The sequence below is a fragment of the Phyllostomus hastatus genome, unplaced genomic scaffold (genome assembly GCF_019186645.2).
Source record: "Phyllostomus hastatus isolate PE091 unplaced genomic scaffold, TTU_PhHast_1.1 phas_contig_86, whole genome shotgun sequence".
Lineage (NCBI taxonomy): Eukaryota > Metazoa > Chordata > Mammalia > Chiroptera > Phyllostomidae > Phyllostomus > Phyllostomus hastatus.
In genome coordinates, this window is record NW_025333977.1 from 45,099,559 (window position 1) to 45,121,231 (window position 21,673).

General features: G+C 34.4%; 1 protein-coding gene across 2 annotated transcripts; it reads right to left on the minus strand.

Annotated features, from left to right (window-relative positions):
- Positions 1-2,375: 2,375 nt before the first annotated feature.
- On the minus strand, positions 2,376-20,989 carry PLSCR5 (phospholipid scramblase family member 5). Of its 2 annotated transcripts, XM_045851683.1 has the most exons (8): positions 20,977-20,989; positions 15,773-15,904; positions 10,704-10,717; positions 10,099-10,141; positions 9,006-9,226; positions 6,602-6,763; positions 4,585-4,746; positions 2,376-2,414 (listed from the first exon to the last, which is right to left on the minus strand). In XM_045851683.1, the coding sequence occupies exons 1-8, from the start codon at positions 20,987-20,989 to the stop codon at positions 2,376-2,378; spliced, it is 786 nt and encodes a 261-aa protein (XP_045707639.1). The 2 variants fall into 2 exon arrangements, with proteins under 2 accessions (XP_045707639.1, XP_045707638.1); XM_045851682.1 differs by lacking the exon at positions 10,704-10,717 and having other exon boundaries at positions 15,741-15,904.
- Positions 20,990-21,673: the final 684 nt, after the last annotated feature.

Consider the following 21,673-nt stretch of genomic DNA (forward strand, 5'->3'; position numbering starts at 1 on the left):
CTAAAATCTCCATTTTCAACTCAGCATCAAGTAATGGTGATTTTACCTCCTAAATATATCTTGAATTTTCTCACTTGTCTCCCTTTACATGAGTGACACATTAATCCACGTTGCATTAGTTGTCACCTAAACCTACTAATTGGTCCACCAGCATCCCTGCAGCCCTCTCACCAATCTTATTTTTAATCCATCAAATCTCTCCATAGAAACTTTTATCAGATGTTTTGCTAAAATCATTGACGTGGCCTATAGGCCCCATTTATCCTCACCTTGTACCGCATTCCACCTCACTGTTGGAACTTTAATCACTGGCCTCCTTCAAGTCACTTGAGATTGTCATGTCTCCTTTTTCCCACAAGAAAACTTTCACAAATGATAGCACTTCAGCCTAAAACATTCTCCCTGCCACTCCTACCTATTCTTCATATGTTAAATCCCCATCAGTCCTTCATTGCCTGACCAAGTCAAATATCCCTACCTTACTTATTTGTCCTTTGTCTATTTCCTGGAAACACTTCTCATGTTTGAAGTTCAACTTTTGTTTGTGTGATTATTGAATTAATAGCTACCTATTTAACTAAACTATAAGTTCCATAAGAGGAGGAACTATATTTTTGTCATATACAAAACATACGAGCCAATAAATATTAAATTAATAAGGCAATGAATGAATGGGAGGCATTTAAATCTGGTCAGGTCTTCTCAGTACATCTCAGAGTGAATACTATTAGACCTTGTGTTCTGAGGGTGTAGTGGGGCCAGGGGAAGGCAGTGGTGAACAGAGGGCCCACCTCATTCTAGAGCTGCTCATTGAAAATTTCACTGAAAAGTGAGAGTCTCTCTAGTGTCTCATTGACTCATGTTTGGTGACACAGGGAAAAGTAGAACATAGAAGATGTATAAAGGTCAATTTCACCTTTACTGAAGAAGGGAAGAACGGATTTGTTTAATATGCCAATTCCGGAGCAAAGTACCACAGTCAGTTTTTATTTAAAACACCCAACTTTAAATGTGTGTCATATTCTCAGAAGGATTTTTATTTTGGTGGAGTCTCTTTTTCCTTAGGTGTTAAGTAGCTCTTTTCACTAGTTTTAGGGTTCATTTAGATAATTTTTGAAAATCCGGAAGAGTTTGTCACGTTAAAATGAAGCAGTTATAAGTGGTGTTCTCTTTCTCCTTGCCTGAAAGTCTCAGTTGCTGCTATTATGACATCAGTTTCAAAAATCTTTCATTTTAGAACTCAAACGTAAAAGGCAAGAGGGAGCTATGAAAAAAGCATCATCCTTGGGAAGAACCTGTGTGACATGCACAGGTCTTCCACTTACTACCTGATTTTCCTTTGTTTCCATGTCGTTCTGTTACCCCACCAGGAATTTACATGAAATGTAGCACCTGGTGTATTAAATAAGCCCTCAAAAATGTTAGCTTTTTTCCTCCATTTTATTACTTAATACACATCAGCTTAAAAAATCACCATCTCCTTTTGCTTGTTATAAATGATTGTAAATCATAAACACTTCACTTAAAACAGATCAAGGGGAAATGGAGGAAATACTGTGCATCAACTAAATGCTGCTTTAGCAACTGATGCTTTAGCAAATACTAAAGTATCTACATGGTTCTGCAAGGTAGCAAATGGGAGACCTGGGGAGCCTCAGAAGGTCTATACGGCAAGTTGAGAGACATGACTAGCACACTGGTGATGCCTATTATTTACAGAACTTGAGTTCCCTCCCCTGACACCCTTGCTCCCAGCTGCAGGTGATACCAGTTAAATTGATTTCCTCTATCTTCCTTCTCATCTTTAAACATTATTAACCAATTTTTAGTTTTTCCAATATAAAATAAAAATGTCTTGTTACAATAAGCAGATCAATAAAGTAAAAATAGAGACTGCTTATGAAAGAATATTTTAGAAATCTAGTTCTTCTGATTAGTAACCAGCTTTGGTACCAGAAAAACTTCAAAGTACTCTCTAAACATTGAATTTTCATCAGTGATGCTGGAAGCCTTAGTTCCCATCTTTCATGCTTACCCATGCAATAACTTCAAAAGAATAAAGGGAATAATGGTAATCTCTCAAAGTAACCTTGTGCTAGAGCCAGTAATCTAGTGTTTAGCTCTCATGCATTCACAACCAAATCATTCCTTCAGTGCATTATGCTTTATTAAATATAATAATTAACATTTTGTTACAAATGAGTAAATACTCAAACCATTCAGAAATGAAATCCAAAGCCCAAGGGTTTCTAGAAGAAAATGAAAAAGAATTAGCATCAAGTGTCAATATCTTCAAGGGAAAGAAATCATTTAAAGTTGCCTTTTACTTACCAAAATATCTCCTGCGTATTTTATTGTTTTTGTCATCTTGCTTGTTATAATCCAGCCAGTGAATGTTCAAAGAACATAAAATCCTACAAAGAAGTAAACTGAATGTAAGTGAATTTACAAAAAGGTAACAGTTTAAGATCAAGAGTATCATGTGTAAGCTTTGATTTCTTATAGCAGTTTCCTTGTGGTGCTCCAGCAACACATGATTTATTTTTCCAGTAGGAGAAAAATGTTGTAGAAATTGTAACTTTTATGACATGCATATGTCTGATTTTCAGAGCACAAATAATTGAAAACCTTACCCGAATCAGTATGGTATTATCAGTCAAAATGTGGATGATCAAAGTTTGCTTCAGAATTAGATTGTAGGATATCCCAGATCAGTGCAGGAAGCTGTAATAGGCACTGGTCTTTGAACAAGAATTAGATATGTCATCACAGCCTCTGATCAGTAGCTAGATAGTTACCTAAGGAGGTACCGAAAACAGAGGGCACTCAAGAGGCAGGAGGTTAGAGCTGTGGGTGTGGTGGTGGGCTTAAACCACAGGAGGACAAAACCCAGATGTACTTCAGAATTTTGCTGTTTGGATCAGGGAATGTCCTCACACTAGCAGCTTTTTCAAGTCTCTTACAACAAGGCAATAAAGTGGAGACAGTATTTAAAAATTAAAAACGTAATTCTTCCTATCAGTTTATATATAATGTAAGTAATTTATATTGGTAATACATGTGAGAAATTTTTAAAAGATATGTTACAAACAGTGCAAATATTTTCTAGTATTGTGGTAAAAAGGAAAAAGAAGAAATGGGTGGGCATCATTAGATATTCTCAGTGAGCATGTTTCTCTCTCAGACTCTGGAGTTAAAAGTTGTCTTTCGGGCGATCGGGGTGTTATCCAGGTCGGTGGGGATCGGACTCATGGAGTGTAGGGATTGCTGACAGCACGTGATTGCCATCAGCCCGCTATGTAACAGAGCTGGGTAGGACAGATTAAAGACGGCCTCAGCACACTCAGCACAGGGAGCATTGAAATGGCCAAATTAAAGTTTGGGGAAGAGACTGTGAGTGTGCGCGCGTGTGCACACATGTGTGCACTTGGAGAGACTGGTGTTGAAGTGCAGAGTGTTGAAAACGGAAAAGGTGAGCGGGAGCTGGCAGACTGACAGCCCTGTCAGATGAAGAGAGGAGAGCAGGGAATGAAAGCCATGTTAGGAGACAGGCAAGAGTGACTGGGATTGATTATATTTGTAGACGATAATGGGAATTGACGATAAGTGACCACACAGCAAGGATAAAAACCTAGCACTCTACATATACAAATTCTGCCTTCTACCTATCATAAGGAACCAGTAAGTTCAAATAATTCCTCTTGAGTTTCGGACAAAGTAATCTCTCTCTCTAGAGAGATTATATATATGTAATTATTTATTCTGTAATAAACTAAGTATCCATCATTGATGTCACTAGGGACTTATTTTTAGTTAATATATCTCACGTGTGTTTTTTACAAGAGACTGAATAAACAGGGCCTGTTATCTTCCCCATAGCAACACACATTAATATAACCATACAATTTAGGGCCCCAAAACCCTGAAGAACAAGAAGATATGAGAGGTGGAATGTAGGTTTATTTTTAAATTCCATGAATTTTCGTGAGTGCACTGAACACACTGGGCAGTGAATGAGATGCTGGAGGGGACACTGGGACAGGAGACAGCTGCTCCTTCGGCACAGATATTGTTAGACTTCTGTTTTTCTGCCACCAGCCTCCACACCAAGGAGGAAAATGTTGTTAGTAAAGTTGGAAGTTGGAAAGAAAGGACAGAGACATAAAGTCTTTGTAATGTGGAAACTGGAACATATTAATGTAAATCTATCATCTCCTGTATCTATGTACCTATCAGAAGGGTAAGGAAATGGCACCTTTCACATTCTGAACATTACCTAGCTCATTGATAAGCAATGAAACTACCCTGAATTTTATCCAGGATAAATGATCATATTTACATATTTTTCAGTGAATGTGAACATAAACCAAAAATCTAAGTTGAAGTTGAAAGAGAAAAGAATCTCAGGTTTTGATGAAATGATCAGAAAGGGCTTCCTCACAGAAATGCAGGCTCCTGCTTCCTCACTGCAAAGAATGCTGGTCCTAAAGCAGGCTTCTATGCCACAGTTATTCTTTGGGGTAAATGTTGTGTGTTTGTAACTGGCAATTGAAAAGGGGAGAGATAAATCAGCTACATTCTTACAAAGAGAAAACAAGCACCGATCATTGCTGCTTTGACGGTCACATCTAAATCGGCAGGAACGTGGATCCCAAAGTTGTCAGCATTGGTGAAAACGTTGTTTACAAACCCGGACCAGTATTTTGAAATTTTCCCAATTGTAAGCTTTTCATCCATGGTCTTCACCTTTAGAAAGAAAATCAGAAGTATAAAATTTGAAGGGGATGTAGATGGTTTTAGACTTCTTCACATGTTTACTTCATGAGAGATATGAATTATATTATTTATCATCTCTATGACAATATGATGTTCATTCCTTTTTATAAGCCTAAGTTGGTAGATTTAACTTTGCAGTTCATTCTTCGGGAATTTTGCTTTTCTGACAGTTTTCTAATTATCACAATTTTTTTATATACAAATGGAGAATATAATAGCAATAAATAATTAAAGCCAGCTGACCACAAGATGGCAGCAGGTACATAGTCTCAGTTATGTGATCTAACCAGGAAGGTAATTTCTTTTTACTAGAGGTCCAGATTTTAAAATGAACAAAATAAACTGACAAACAAAGTAAAAGCAGAAGCATGGGTATATGGAACAGACTGACAAATCTCAGAGGGGAGAGGGTGGGAGGGACTGGAAGAGATTAGCCAAAGAACGTATAGGCATCTATGCCTAGGGCCTATGAAGACAGAAACAACGTGGTGGAGGTGGGAGGGGTGCTCGGTGGAAGTGGGCAAAGGGAGGAGATGGGGGACATCTGTAACTGTTAATTAAAAAAAGAGAAAAAAGAAAAAATGTTTGAGAAAGGTTTTACAAGGAATTAGCTTCACTTGAAGGTATAATTTGTTAACTTTTAAATTTTACGGCTAAGATTTTATAGTTACAAACACACTTAAATATTACTAACCATTGCTTAATCTCATTTTTACATTATACTTAGACATTTACTAGATCATTCCATTATAACCAAACACAAATCCTATTTTTGCATTAGAAAAGCCCTAATATATCACACAGGAAATTCAGGCTAATTTGATCTAAAAAAAATCTATTATCTTTCTCAGCTAGAATAAGCCACAATTAAACTTTATCAGCTATTCATTTGCTTGCCCTGTTTACCATTCAAAAGCAAAAAATAATTCAATAAAAACATTCACTTTTGCCATATCAGTAGATGATAGAAAATAGAGAAAGTTACTTAGAACATCCCTATACCAGGAATACTAAAATTCTATGTCTAAGTTCTCCTTGATTATAGGGCATATTTTAATACTTTATTCTTAGGAGAGCCACGCCAAGTCCTCTTGGAATAGAGTGGGGTTAGTACGGCTCATTTTGCAAAATTTGCATCGTACTCAATGTGAATGGTGTTTCCTAAAATTCTACAAACTGAATGTCCTAGATGGATGTACATGAATGAATGAATAAAAAATAAATATACTATTTAAATCAAACCATCTCCTCTGCCTAAGGTACTTCTAGGAGGAGCTGTTAAGATACTTCATAGTGATAGAGATTGAATTCGTAGATACCTATTTTTTTTAACATTCAATGTACACAAATTCATTTATGTGAGAGATTGTTTTACAAAACAAGTTATCAAGTCTTATGAACATGACTCTTAAATAAGTGATATTTTAATGGAATATGCTTCTGAGATGAGATTTGAACTGGAGTACATTACCACAAGAAGTAGAGGAAAGAAGATATAATTTATGTGGTTCTAAAGTACATATATTTGTTTTATACTTTAGGTGCTATACTGCCACATAAATCAACTTTTTATAGTATGTTAAAAAAATCTTGAATTTAGTATTTCTGAAATTATGAGTTCCTATTGGCATGTGCAATATTGGCTTATTACATTATTCATAAATATATTGTTTTCTAATGACATTTCTATATTTATAATAATATATTTCTATATTTATAATAATATATATTCCAGAGATTTTTTTATGTTTTGAACATTTTAAAAAATTGAGTTATGTTGCAAAAAATCAAGACCTAAATGAAAATTTCATTTTGTCAATCATACCTCAAAATCCACATCGCCAAAACAACCGCATGTTGCACAAGGACCGACAATTTTCAAAATATCTTCTTTGTTTGCATTTTGGATTGTGAATTTAGGCAGAAAGGGGTCCCACTTCTGTGCAACATAACCAACTGTAGTGCCAGGAGGGGCTTGGATTTCTAACTGTAAGAAGAGGTAATAATCAAGTAAGATTTCTAAGTTTATTGTAATTTAATTTTATTATAATATAAACTTACTTTCGAACAATATACTTTAATGAAATTATTTTTATATGCTACAAATGATTTTAAATATCTGCTTCTAAGGAAGCAAAGCACTGTTTTTTTCAGACTTTATAAAAACTAAGAAATTCACTGTATATGTTTAGCACTATGCACTAAATGCCCAAGTCTTTGATCTTCTCTAAAGAGAACCTATCCCAGACCTGTCTTCTGACTCTGGGACACTGGCTTCTTTGCCATTTTTGTTCCAAGTGCAACAGTTGGTCAAGCATGGGAAGCTGTTTCTCATGAGGGACTCAATATCTACTTCCGTTCAGTTGTTGCTACAACACACATCTATTTTTAGTATTTATTTATCAATTATTAAGTATGCATAAAAAATTTTTTCTCTCTAGACTGTCAACTTCTGGCTTCTCTGTGTTCAGTTAAAAGCAAATGCTTCTGCAGAGTTACAATTATTACACACCAATGTAATCATTGTTTAACTTCTTCCAAAGTGTTAAAGATTAGCAACCGCATTTTCAAACGTTAGTATTTTACCCATTACCCTTCATTATAATTTCTTTATTTTTCATCATATTATATTTCAATAGGTTTATGTAGCCAAATCAATCCTTTGTAAAATAACCTGGAAGTGGGTGCACATAATAAATTTTTTTAAAAGATTGTGTTTATTTATTTTTAGAGAGGGAAGGGAGAGAGAGAGAGAGAGAGAGAAACATCAATGTGTGGTTGCTGGGGGCCATGGCCTGCAACTCAGGTATGTGGTCTGACTGGGAATCAAACCTGCAACACTTTGGTTGGCAGCCCATGCTCAATCCACTGAGCTACGCCAGCCAGGGCTATAATAAAAATTTTTGGCTTTTAAATCAAACTAACCATCATCAGATCTCATTTTGTCTTTTCTTATTTATTCAGTTTATAGTCTTCTGTGAATGTCTATCATATTCTTGGATACACAAAGGTGGTTTCAACAAAGCTTCCTAAAATTATATAGAATTGTTCTGGGATCACTTTTAAAATTATTGGTTTGATTATGACAAATTTTTAAAAATTATTAGTGGGTATCCAGATGTATCTTATGCTTAATTTATGTGATACTGGCTACTATAAATTAAAACATCAATTATCAAAAATATTCAAATGGGCATATATTCTGTGATTATACTGACTATACCATGTTGGGGCATATTAGATCTTAAATATTCTCAGTAGGAGGATGGAAATTCTTGGGCTCCACGTAAGAGTACCTTAGCTATCTTATCACTAAGCCAGGTGATTAGCTAGCTATGAATAGTTGAAGAATAAACTTTCCTAGTTATCCTCCTTCTGTTAATATTTATTTCCATTGCTCTAGAGTACTTATACACAGGCCCTTCACAGAAAAACTTAGGCTTGAGTAAAGACATCTGGACCAAGTCCCTTTTATATTTCCTATGTATGTAATCATAGGTAAGTCACCTCCACCCTCTAAGCCTGTTTCCTCTACTGCAAAATGTGGATAGTAAAACCTATTCTTTCTAGCCCATAGAGATGTCATGATATCAATAACATAAAACTAAGTAAATGTTATTTATCACTTGTATTATGTCATTGAAAGTTATTATTAAAGGTCCATCAAAAAGCAATGGAATCTATTATACCTTAAAATAAAATAATTGAATAATTCCCTATAGAACAATAACATTATCTTTCGCAAACCTTGATGTTTGTCATAAATAAGTGACTACAATGTGACATTCTGTACTAAACAGTATTACCTAACCAAGAGAGAACATCTTGGAAGAGTTCAGTATCACTTGGCACTTTCTGAACTTTTGCTACAGCAAGAGAAGACAAAGGGACAAAGGGTAGATTGCTTAATGGTGAAACTCATAGATATTACAATAACATGCTAATAACAAGATTCAGGAAGATGTGTCTCATTTACATGATGCATGAGCTGTCTTCACCAATTAACATCATAGAAGCCACTACCTTTTTTTTTTTTTGGTTGGAAAGGAAAAAAAATTCAGTGAATTACCAAATCCTCAAGCTGTTCAGATTCAAAAGGGGCAACTACTAATTCAAACAATTGAAATGTTAATTGCCCCATAGCTCCAGATGAATGCCATTTATTAAAGAAATAATTGGTAATGTTTTCAAAGGTAGGAGAAAAAAAGCACACCAAGCCAATGACTGACCTCTTGCAGGTAGCAAGGGCACCAGCAGCTGTTACATCTCAAGGGCCTGTTTACTGTGATCACCTCTCGACCCGAGTTATCTGTGATCCTCAGAGTGCAAGATCGCAGTGTGGAACAGAAAGTCCGATTGAAGCAGATGCTTTCCTCCACGGCAAAGTATATTCTTTGTCCCAAGCTGTTTTTTATCTCATATTTGTTTGAGGTCTCAGTGCCAAGTATCACTGATGGGGCAAAAAAGAACAGTTTTCAAAGTAATGCTAATGCTTAGTATCATACCTTTAAACAAATAAAAGGGGTAGTGTTATTTAGAAACACAGTGACAGATTAATTATTAAGAATATGGTAACTTCTTCACACAAGTCTACTTCTGTGCTCTAAAATTTGAAGACTTCTCTATGGAAATCAAAGTAAACTCAGAGAACAAAGCTGTGCATTTAATAAATGTTGATACTAGATACATGATCTACTTGGAAATGTGCAATACCACTTTTCAGCTAAGAAAGCAATGCTATAAAGAATAATCTAATGCTCAAATAATAATACTTGTGTCATTGATATGAAATTTATTGGGGCAACTCATATGATAGAATTTAGTCTAAAATCTATCTGGTAATATATCTACGACTGCATGCTATCCTGCTATTTCAATTTTGACATATTTTAGAAATAATGTAGCACAAGAAGAACAAAAAATATTCAACTAATTTGATTTCTGTTAGTCCTACTTGTTTTCATGGATTTTTAAAAATTTAGTCTCAAATTTGATTTTCATTTCAGGGATTATTAAGAAAATGTAAAATATTAGCAACCATAGGAAATCATCTCATTTTTTAAAATTTTAAGATTAAAATAATGTTAGATTCCTAATGGCAATATCAGCAAAGGCATGGAGAGTTTTATGCTCTTAGGTTTATTTATGTCTGACTAATAATTGTATGTACAATGCTTATTTTAATACAATAAAATCATGCTATTTTCAACCTAAAACTATTCTAAACGTTTAACTTGATTCTTTATAAAATATTTATATGGAGAGAACCTTCCGAAATCTAAAACATTTTCAACAGTTTAAATAAGTAGAGAATATACTTACTTCCAAGAAGCTCCACCTGCTGGTGTATAATGATGAGTTCTAACTGTTAAAGGAGGACATAAAGGAAATAAAAAGTATTACATCACAACTCTGAAAATTTTTGGAGATATAATTAAGCTGTTTACTAGACTATGTGTAGGTGATTTTCATGTTCTCTATTATCGAAACAGTTGAATACAGCTCACATTTTATAATGAAAATGAAAGTAAAATGTTTCTTGTTCAAGCAAAAATAAAAAAATTACAAGAACCCTGAAAATTCCAAGGCAGTATCGCCCAAAATATAAATAGAAACTATGGTTAACTCTGTGCTCTTTCTGTGTTAATGGATAAAAGGGTAGCTGCTGGAAACAATACTTTGAGAAGATTTTTAAACAATCTCTAAATAATAATGCTTGCAAAGTTTTAAATGTCTACTCCCCCACCTTTTTTTTTTTAAAGAAATGAAACAGAACAACAAGGATCCGAATGTCTGGCCTCCCCTCCCAGCTCCACCTAACTTGACTCTGTCAAGCTGTAGCTCTTGCCCCACAGTGAGGCTATGTCTTTGTTACAGCTGAAAGGGCATATTCTGAAAAATTATCTCATTCACACCTTCCTTTGGACTAGGGGAAAAAAGCCTGCTGATGTTGACAAAATTGAAGCAGAATAAGAGTTATGCCACAAAATGCATGGTAAATTTTGCCTTATATAATTAGAAATTAAGTTAATTTACAAGGTAAAAAGTATCCACACAATTGTGAAATGACTATAAAAGCAGACAATACAAATTGTTCTTAAAGAAAAATTTAAAACATGTTTTTAGAATGAATTTTATTTGTCTATACTTTAGATTTGACATTCAGTACTCGAAGTTATGAACATGTATAATGCTGGTCATTGTTATTTCTAATATTTAATTTTCTATTTCACCTTAAAATTTACTTTATTCTCTTTTCACATTAATAAACTCACATGTAACTCTCATTACTAATATTTGGCATTGATTGGACATCACAAACCCAGAAAATTGAAAGTTACATTATTTCTTTCATTCTCCTTATATATACTGAAGTGGAGGTAAAGCTAATATCATTCCTTCATTCAAATCTTATTATTGATAAAAGTAAGCATATGGCCTTCTTAAGATTCAAAAATATATTTTCCAAAAATAATTTATGATTTAACATAGTATAAAACTTATTTTAACAATTATGGCAATTGTTTTTAAATTAGAACCAACCAAATGGGGGAAGATATTTGCAAATAATGGCTCCAACAAGGCTTGATATTAAAAAAATAACTCAGGCAATTCAACAATTAAAAAACAATTAAAAAAATGGGTGGAGGACCTGAATAGATACTTCTTCCAAGAAGACATACAGATAGCCAATAGCTATATGAAATGATCCTCAACTTCACTAGCTATTAGGGGAAATAGAAATCAAAACTATAATGAGATACCATCTCACACCTGTTAGAATGACTATTATCAACAGGACAGGTAATAAGTGTTGGAGAGGTTGTGGAGACACAGCAACACTCATTTACTGCTGGTGGGAATATAAGCTGGTATATCCACTATGGAAAATGGTAGGGATGTCCCTTAAAAAATTAAGAATGAAATTATCATATGACCCAGAAACCCCTCTTCTAGGATCTACCTTAAAAGCTGGAAAACATTTATTCTCAAAGATATATGCACCCCTATGTTTATTGAAGCATTATCCATGGTGGCCAAGACATGGAAAGTGAATTGTCCCTCAACAGATGATTGCATATAAAACTGAAAGCAACACAAGCAAACAAACAAAAACTCATAGACACAGGCAAAGCATGGTGGGTACCTAAAGGAAAGCGTTTGGGGGGATAGTAAAGGGGAGAGGTGGTGGACTATGTAGTGATGGAAATGTGACTTTGGGTGGTGGGCATACAATGCAATATACAGATGATGCACCATAGAACTGTACACTTGAAACCTATATAATTTTATTAACAAATGTCATCCTAATAAATTTGATAAAAAGTTAGAATAAGTTTTTTTTGTAGTGTACTGTTGTTAGTTCTGGTCTCTTATTTTGAGAGAATTTGAGGGTTTAGGGATGAGAAGACATAAGCCTCATAAAAGCTATTCATAATGATTTAGCAGTAGCTCTACGTAGAAATAACATGTACAGAAGAACTATTGGGCCAAGACTAAGGTTTAAGTTTAGGGACTTTAAATATTAGTGTCATGGATCAAGTCTTAGTCTTGAAATTAAGAGGCTAACAGTTAAGGCCCATTTTACAATGGAAAAGGAAACTATACCTCTAATATCTAATCATGGTAGTTGTTTATTTAATGACTGCACTGAGGTAGTCACTGTGCTAGATATTGTGACATAGTGCCTAATTTATTTCTCACAGGAACTCAGAGAGATAGATATCATTATGTTTTACATGTAAGGAAACAATCCCAGAGAGATTAAATAGTTTGCTCAAGAATTATGGTCTGTAAATTGCTGGGCTGGGACTTGACCTCAGACTGTGCTACAGCCAATTTTGATATGCTTTCCACTCTGTTGTACTGGCATCACTAAGCTAATCTTAGAAACTAGGAGAAACAGCCGTGACTGGTGTGGCTCAGTGGATTGTGTGCTGGCCTGCAAACCAAAGGGTCACCGGTTTGATTCCCAGTCAGGGCACATGTCTGGCTTGGTAGACAAGGTCCCCATTAAGTGGCGCGTGAGAGTCAACCACACATTGATGCTTCTCTCCTTGTCTTTTTCACTTCCTTTCCCTTTCTCTAAAAATAAATAAATAAAACCTTAAAAAATAAACTGGGAGAAACAATTCTTAAGTGAAACCATGGAACCTCTGAATGCCTTTCCTCTTTATCCTTTACTCTTATATTCACCCTATCCTCTGTAAAGCATTTGATTTGATTTGATCTATCTCCGAGAGAAAACCTCCTGCACTTGAGTGTCTTGTTTTTGGTTTTTCTCATAGTTTCATTGTAGTCCTAGGCCATCTATAAACCACAGTGGAAATAGGCCCTTTCCATTCTTTGCTATTAATTAATGAACTGGGAATTGTTGGAAAGTTTAAACTTCACCAAATCATATATTCAGGTATCAGGGCAAGTAAAGCACTCCTAAAGTATGAATGCTATAGAATGGGTATTTAATGACAGACAGCCTTGGATATAGAGCTTAATAATAACTTCTTCTGCATAATATATCAGGTTTGCAGATATCAGCAATTTTATTTAATATATGTACCATGGACTCTTGAACAACCCAAGTTTGAATTATGCAGGTCCACTTATATAGAGATTTTTTTCAATAAATACTGTAAATATATTTTCTCCTCCTTATGATTTTCTTAGTAACATTTCCTTTTCTCTAGCTTACTTCATTATAAGAATATAGTATGTAGTACATGTAACATATAAAATTTGTATTAATTAACTATGTTATCAGTAAGGCTTCCATTCAATAGTAGGGTATCAGTAGTTAAGTCTTGGGGGAGTTGACATTTATAAGTGGATTTTTTCTGTGCCTAACCTATGTGTTGTTCAAGGGTCAATTGTACTTCAAAATAAACAGTATTTACATGTTTTTGTAGACTTTAATTCAATTCTTTTACTTATATGTAACTAAATTAATATTATCCTTTGACACTTGTAGAAAAAATGTTATTGATTATTATGAATATGTTAATCTAATCTTGAAAGAGAAGCTATTAGTTTTGTTCTTAAGGTTTAACCTTAAGTATATACATATACTCACACACACACACACACAAACACCTGGGAATATATTTACAAATTGTTAATGGAAAAAAAGATTCTCAATAGTGATTGGGTAGACTTGATTAAAAGAGAGTAGATGATATTTTAAAATTTTACTTTTTTCAATTTAGAGAATTTTGTATATTTTTGTATATTTTTCTGTTTATTTATAGAAGAATGTACTATTTCCAAAGGTTCATAATTTTACTTAATTCTTATGGTTTTCAGATAAAAGTTAATGCATATGAATTCATTCTATATATGTCCCTTACAGATTTGTAGTATAAAGCTTTTAAAATGATTATTCATCCTGTTATATATATAGTGATTTAAAACAAATGTGTTCTTTTAGTGTAAAGTGAATAAGTTATCTTTACCTTTGAAGTAAAATATTTACCAATTTGTGGTATATTTTTGTTTTCTATAAAATATTACCACAGGAATATTTTTGGAAAATTGACTTTGTTTTAGAACTGAAGCCGATGAGTTCATATCTCTATTGACTATGAAAGAAAATGTATTCATGTCAAGCATCTGGCTCCGGGTGTGTCATCATTCATGGATGGAAGAAGAATATGTGATGACCATATGTGATCATCAAACCTCAGCCCTCTGGCACTGGTATATCACTCTTATCCTTGGCAAAACCTTGTCTGACAATGTTCCCAAACAGCTTGCAGCAGTTAATCAACTCTAGTCAGCTATTACAGCTGATCCTTTCTGCAGATGGAAGATGGTGGGTTAGCTTTCCTAGCTCTTTTACATATCTCCCTGAGCTCCCCAGTCTCTAAAGTACATTTGTCTGCCAGTGGGTTTCTGGAGAAGGCATCTGCAATTATAAACATTTTCCCAGGAACATATGCTGCATGCAGCTTAAACCCTATCAGGCATAACAGAAATCTCTTGTACCTTAAGGGAATTAACACAGAGATTTGATTTTGATAAAGGAGATAGACTTTATAGTTTGAAAGAATGCCAAACAAGCTGAAAATTGCAGCAGATGTGCTGACATCTCAATATTAGTGTAAGTGTATTTCTAATCTTTTGTAGGATAAAATACCAAGGCAGCAATAACATATACATACAATTGCTATTCACGTGTCATATAATTCAGATGATATATCCTGATTATTATAACAGCTTCAACCACTGCTTACCTTCTAATGATGACTAATTACTATAAGAAATAGTAGGATTTTTCAAGCAAATTGACCTAGAGATGCAACAGTGTCAAAGACAATATTATCAACTTGGTAGTTTGCTTTCCCTTGGATTTGCATCTGCCATCTGAGATTCAGTTGAAGACAAACTCTCAGCTCATTACAGAACTCTCTTGCTCAGTATAACAACCTTTTTCCTTCTATCCACCTGCACACAGCACAGTTGTGTGTTACCTGGCTTTGGCACACCACCTGGCACTTTTTGTTAACATTTTTTTTGTGTTGCCAATTAGGTTACAGAATGATTGAGTGAACGGACTAGGTTATATGCTTTTTATATGCTTTGATTTTAGCAAGTACTCAATAAATATTCTTTAATTAAATAGCTGTCGATGTTTAGACATACGTATTAAACGATTTTTGGAGGATAAATTTGTTGGCACTTTGAGCAATGAGCAGAAGGAAGATAAATGTGCTAAACAGCTCAATCAAAAATGTTTAGTTTTATTACTCTGGCAAGGAAACTAGAAGTGGTCATAAAAATAAACATAAATTTCTTCCCCCAAATAGAAATATGGCAAATAAAAAAAAATTTAATTTCATGGTCTACAATGCCTTTCTCACTGCAGTAAGTTAGTTGTTGAAGTCCCTCAACTTTGGCTGAAAAGCAAGAAACCAAGTTTGTATTCATTTTAAGGAGAAACATTTACAGGAATAGAAAAATAGAAACACCTGGCTTAAATATTCTAGACCAGGAGGGAGGCTGCCCGGCAGAGGGTGTCCTGGCTGCCACACCTGGCTCTCTGGACTAGAAGGCAAGATGTGCTGGCTGTGGTCTGGGTCTGAAGCTCCAGGAAGAAAATGAGGTGGACCTCTGCTTCTTGGGTTCTGTGCATCTGCAAGAGAACAAAATCCCAGCTTATATGTAAATTTAGGCCATTACAATGACATTTTTAAAAATAGTACTTGTTACTTCTAATTTGGTGGGCAGATTCTCTCCTGCTGCCTGTTCCTTCAGGGTTTCCTACTCACTGTCATATCATGTGACCCCCAAAACAGAGAAAAGGAATGTAGAAGATAGCTAGTAATTGTGAGAAAAAGTTGGGTAATTTGGGCTAAAAATGTAATGTCAGAAAATATATATTGTTTGAAGGCCTGTAAAACTTCTATAAAAAAATATAAACTACAAAAGGAAAAGAAATGGTAGAAAGAATGAAATATTCTCTACTCATAAAAGGATAACCTTAGACATAGGTTATGCATTATAATTATGACTTTTAAGGAATATTCTCCCTTCCCCAAATATTATGAGGGTGCCTCATAATTTCCAGGAATATTTTGTGTTATCTATCGTATTGTTATGACTAGGTTTAATTCAGTGGTTCTTATTCTTCACCCTGCTTCAGTACCACCTGAAATGCTTGTTAAAACAAGATTTCCAGGCCCCTTCCCCAAGTTTCTGATTTAGTAGTTGATGTGGGGGTACGACTTGGTAATTTGCAGTTCTACTAAATTATCAGGTAAGCTAATGCTGCTGGCCTGATGGTATAATTTGAGAATTAATGGTTTAATTCTATATACTATGAGCATATTTATAACTATTTTATGAGCTTCTTAAGAGCAATATAATATCTAATTTTGCTCGGATTTCTCAATATTTTGTAGAAAAGCATTCAAAATTTTTTTTGACAAAATGAATTCCTTTGTAGCTCACCCAAAATTACAAAAGATAAAATAATTATGGATGTCTATAATGTTTGGCTTTTTCTTAAGAGAATCACCTGTTTTCTATGTTAATGCCAGGTAAAAATATTACTATTTCAATGATCTCTAAGACTGAAATTTGGAGATTTGCTATTTACTCTGTATTAGTCTGGAGCTTGTGTAAAATTATGCATAAACCCTAATAAGTGGTCTAAGCAAAAATATTCTTCTTTGCTGAAGAATATAAGTTATTTTTTCTGCTATCATTTTTCCTTTTTCTTCTCATATGACTGCCATTTGGATACCTCCCTCAATAGATACTGGTATTTTCAAAGACTGTCAGTATGTTTTTATTTCTCATCTTTACTAATTCATTAATTAAAAAGTTATCAGTGTGCATTGATTTAGTTTATCAACACTATGCAGTTTTAGAATGACTATAAGTGTGGATTAAATTTCATGACAATATTTTCAAATATTAGAGCATCCACAATAAAGGCAAATACTTAAGACTATTCTAAAGACAGATGAGTGTGAAAGATAAGGAAAATGGTTCTGGTTTACTGTAAGAAGGAATTTGTAACAGTTGCACAAATATTTCAACAAACACTCTCATATAAGTACTAAAGCTAGAATGACGTCCGTATAATTCACAATAAATTAGAATGGTCTCTCTTCAGCACTGATGCTCATTCATGTAAGTTGTGTGTGTTTGCGTGTGGGGAGGTATTCTGAATCTCTTAAATTGGTAAAAAATAAATTTAGAAAAGGACTGAGTTGTCTTTGTAGATAGTAAGTTCCCCATTATTAAGAGAATTCAGGTATAGCCCCAGAATGAGCACTTGGACAAAGATTTTAAAAAATTGGTGAAGGAACATAGGCATCAAAGGAATGGTCCTTTGGACAATGACATAAACTGTTTCTAGTAATAGTAGGCTCATTAAGGCTGTGTGTAGTTGTGGCATTAATGAGGAACAATAGCAGATGATTCCTTTATTTATTTAACCTTAAGAGAGCAGGAATAGATGAGGATGGATGGCCATTTGTGCTGCTTTGTGGCATTTAGAATTTGGACAAGCTTCAGGGTTAGGACCATATCGAAACAAACGTCATTTGACTCTACTAAAATAGAGGCCCATACCCATAACATAGCAGTCTGGTCCCGACAGAGACCCCATCCTGAGCTTCTCTCAGATCTGGGCAGACATAGAGGATATAGGCTTTAGAACTAACTCCTCTTGCTCTTGAGAAGGAGCCTGAATGGGGCCCTAAACAGAACCTGAGAGGAAGATATGTGGCATTCCATCAGATTTGGTAGAGAAGCTAAAGGCCAGTGTAGCAATAAACAGTGAAAGACAATAAGGGGCAACAGACATCTTGTCTCCAGCATTAGTGCCAAACACGCTGCTGCCATCAACTTTCAGAGAAACATACAGGTGAAATTGCAATCTAGGGAAAACTAGTTCCTAATGAAAAAATTCAAAACAGTGCTTCTGTTTGGGAGCGGAGGAACATGGTAACTGGCTGGAAAGGAAACTTTATGAGGTGCCAGAAATGTTCTACATCTCCATCTTGGTGGTAGTTACACAAGCGCATCCTTATCTTAAAATTATAGAGCTTAAGCTGGATGCTCATTATGCACTTTACTATTCACATATTATCCTTCAATTAATATTAGAGTCTCTCTCCTTGTCAATATTGTTATAAAAAAGATTAGTGAATTACTCTAATTTTATCATGTGAACTATGTGTGCTCTAACAAAATACAGTAGGCTGTTCAGTGTCTGGCAAGAGGCTCTACCATCCTGGCCCAGATCTATGGGTCCTTAGACCTCACAGCAGGTCCAGCCAGAGACAATAAAGCTCTTGGGGCCCAGGGCAGATCATGTCCGAAGTCTTTATTCATGAGTAGCCTCAGTAGGTGGAGACTGTTGGGATTCCCATTATGAGATCACTGGCTTTCTTATCTGGGATTTCAGTTCACATTAGAAATTGAGCCTTTAAGAATAGCTCTTGTTCAGTTGTGATTGTCCCGGAAACTCTTGCTTTTCTCAAATTTAAAACAAAGTTTGATACCAATCTGTTCTTAAATTGTGTTTATTTACACTAATCCAGGGGACTGCCGACCACACAAATATCTCTTCAGTTCTGATGGCATCCAGTATTTAGACAGCCCTTTGGTTTAGTGGTGCCAATTGAACTGCCTACAAAGTGTGTGAAATGTCCAATAAGCCTGTATTACCCGGGAAAATGATCACTGCCAATATAGTTTCATGGGCCAGAGAACATTCACAATGTTGTAAATAATGTCTTTAAATATATCTAAAGAAAACTGTGCCTGGCTGGAGTAGCTCAGTGGATTGAGTGAGACCTGCGAACCAAAGCATCGCAGGTTCGATTCCCAGTCAGGGCACATGCCTGGGTTGCAGGCCATGGCCCCCAGCAACTGCACATTGATGTTTCTCTCTCTCTCTCTTTTTCCCTCCCTTCCCTCTCTAAAAATAAATAAATAAAATCTTTTAAAAAAAAGCTCAATTTTCAGAAAAAAAAGAAAACTGTGTACAACAATCTTTAAGTAAATAAAAATGGTAATCCTACTTGCCCCCTCAAACATAATTTCTAATTCAAAGGGATGCTTCACTTTTGCTCCTTTTAAGTAGTGCAGGGTCTCTCACAGATGTTTTACCCACTTCACATGTTACTTTGAGTAGGATGCAGGAGGAGCGTTAGTTTTCTACCTGAAGTTTTACCTCAAAGTTTAGTGTTGAACACATCATTAATGGCCATCACTGCTGTTTTGGTAGATTAATCACATTTTGATCATAGTATTGCTTTCTAGTCACAAGTTTCTTCAAAGACTCAGACCACCAGATAAAGAAGGAGCTCCTTTGAATTTCCATCTGGCTTTGAATTTCTATCTACTATTTTAAAAATGTATAACTAGCTTATAAATATTTCAAGTACTCTGCAACTCTTTATCTTACAGGCTACAGTTGTTCTGTAACTCTTATTTTATAAAATGATGAAGTGTTTTGACTAAGTGTTAGAGTCAGTCTTAAAGAAAAACTTGTCAAGATTTTTTTGTTTGTCTTCAGTACAAAAACAAAGTGCACATATTAAAATTAGTGATTTTGATGCCTCATGTCTATATTTCACAATTTGTTTGAGCTTTCCCAGTGATACTCAGGGACTGGTATACATGAAATGTTGATGAAAAATGAAAAGTTACCTTGCTTTAGTTTACAGTAAATTGCACCCAAAGTGTATTTTGATAAGAAAAGCAAATTAACATACACATTTCTTTGAATGGATCATTAAATTAATTTAGGATATTTTAAATTGGTAGATTCTGTTATCCTATTTGTAATTAGGTTAGTTTTCCACTAATCACACTAATCATAATTCTTCATGATAAAACTTTTTATTATAGCTTAGAGTTTAATGACTCATTCTGATATTGAAATGAAAACACATTATAAGTTCATTTTTATATAACTTCACATGTGCTTTTAATAAGGTTACCCTTTCCTTATAGAGGAAACCATTACCCTAAGAAACAACCCCATCTCTTGTCTTTTTGAGAAGGTCTTTAAAGTAAGAAAAGTAAGACACTAATGATAGTTACACAATTTTAGGGATTTGAAGAAAGACTTACCAGCTCCTCTCTGCCCCAGTACCTAGTTAATATGTTTGCTTAAATTAGTTATTTTCTATTTGCATATATAATTTACTACCAAAGAAATTTTGAAAGATTTTTGCTTCATAGTTCAGAAATATATATTTCTAGTCCACTAAAATTTTAGAACTAGCCAATACCAATGTTGAATTTGTTATGATAAATGGCTGGATCAAACAACAAATGAAAAATTTAAAAATGGTGAACTGTACTTTAATACTTTTTAATTTATGTATGAAAAGTTTTCTTCAAATCTCTTTAAACTTGGAAGATCAACCTGTCCTTGTGTTTGGCATCAAATATTCCCATTTTAAATTTTGCTATGCAACTTTTCTTATTAACTCACTACATGTATATTTATGATAACTAAGACATTGTTTACAGCCTAACTTTCACATTTTATCAAAGTGTTTTTTTTTTTAATTTAATGCAACATGCTCCTTGGAGTTTAAAGATTTAAAAGTTCCAGCATTCAAAAGAAACAAATGACAGGTTTTCAAGTATCAACCTCACTGATTATAATACTCCCACAACTCTATATTTTTAGTCATACTATAAAAAAAATTAGCTGGCTACATTTACTCTTACCTTTAGAGGCCATGAAGATTTCTGAGTCACTTCTTCAAAGACAACCAGGTCAAAAGAAAAGGCTTTTCTTGTTGCAGCAAAGAAAGAAAACACAGCATGAGTAAAACTTCAGAAGATCTGTCTACTTCATGTGAGCTTACAAATAACATAGGAAGGGAGTGCCTCGCTCAGCTTTCAGAGTGCTGTATTTTATTGCTGTGGACAACAGGGGAAGAAGAAGCTACCACCCAAGGTACACACTGCTTAGAAATCATCATACCACTTGGTGGCTGAGGAACAATTTAAAAATAATAAAAAACAGAAAGGAAACTACATAACACTCATTTTAAAAGAGTTCTTTCCACTTAGCTGTTTTTATATTCCTTGGAGCATATATACTTTTATATACACTATACATCAGAATTATTCTGTTTTTCTAGGTTCTAGAAATCTTCTATGCCAGAATCTATGATAAAATATTCTATTGTGTGTAAGTTTCTGACAGTTCTAAATACAATTTTTTTATTCTGATAATGTTTGAATACCAACTCTCTTCTTTTTCTCTTGAGATCCACCTACCCTCTCCCAAAAAACAAACTAATGAAAAGAAGTGTTCCCTACTATTTATGTACATAAATCTTTATTTTTATTTTTAATTGGTTTGATGAATCAGAGGTATTTGAAAATACAAACCCTCAATTACCTTGCAGTTCATTGA

Bases quoted from the DNA above. Each gene is read 5' to 3' on its own strand.
- PLSCR5 (XM_045851682.1), bottom strand. The intron at 4,747-6,601 runs GTATGATTGACA...TTCTTTCTAAAG, and splicing joins TTGGCGATGTGGATTTTGAG to GTGAAGACCATGGATGAAAA. The intron at 2,415-4,584 runs GTAAGAATGTAG...ACTTCTTTGTAG, and splicing joins TCGGTGCTTGTTTTCTCTTT to GATTTTATGTTCTTTGAACA.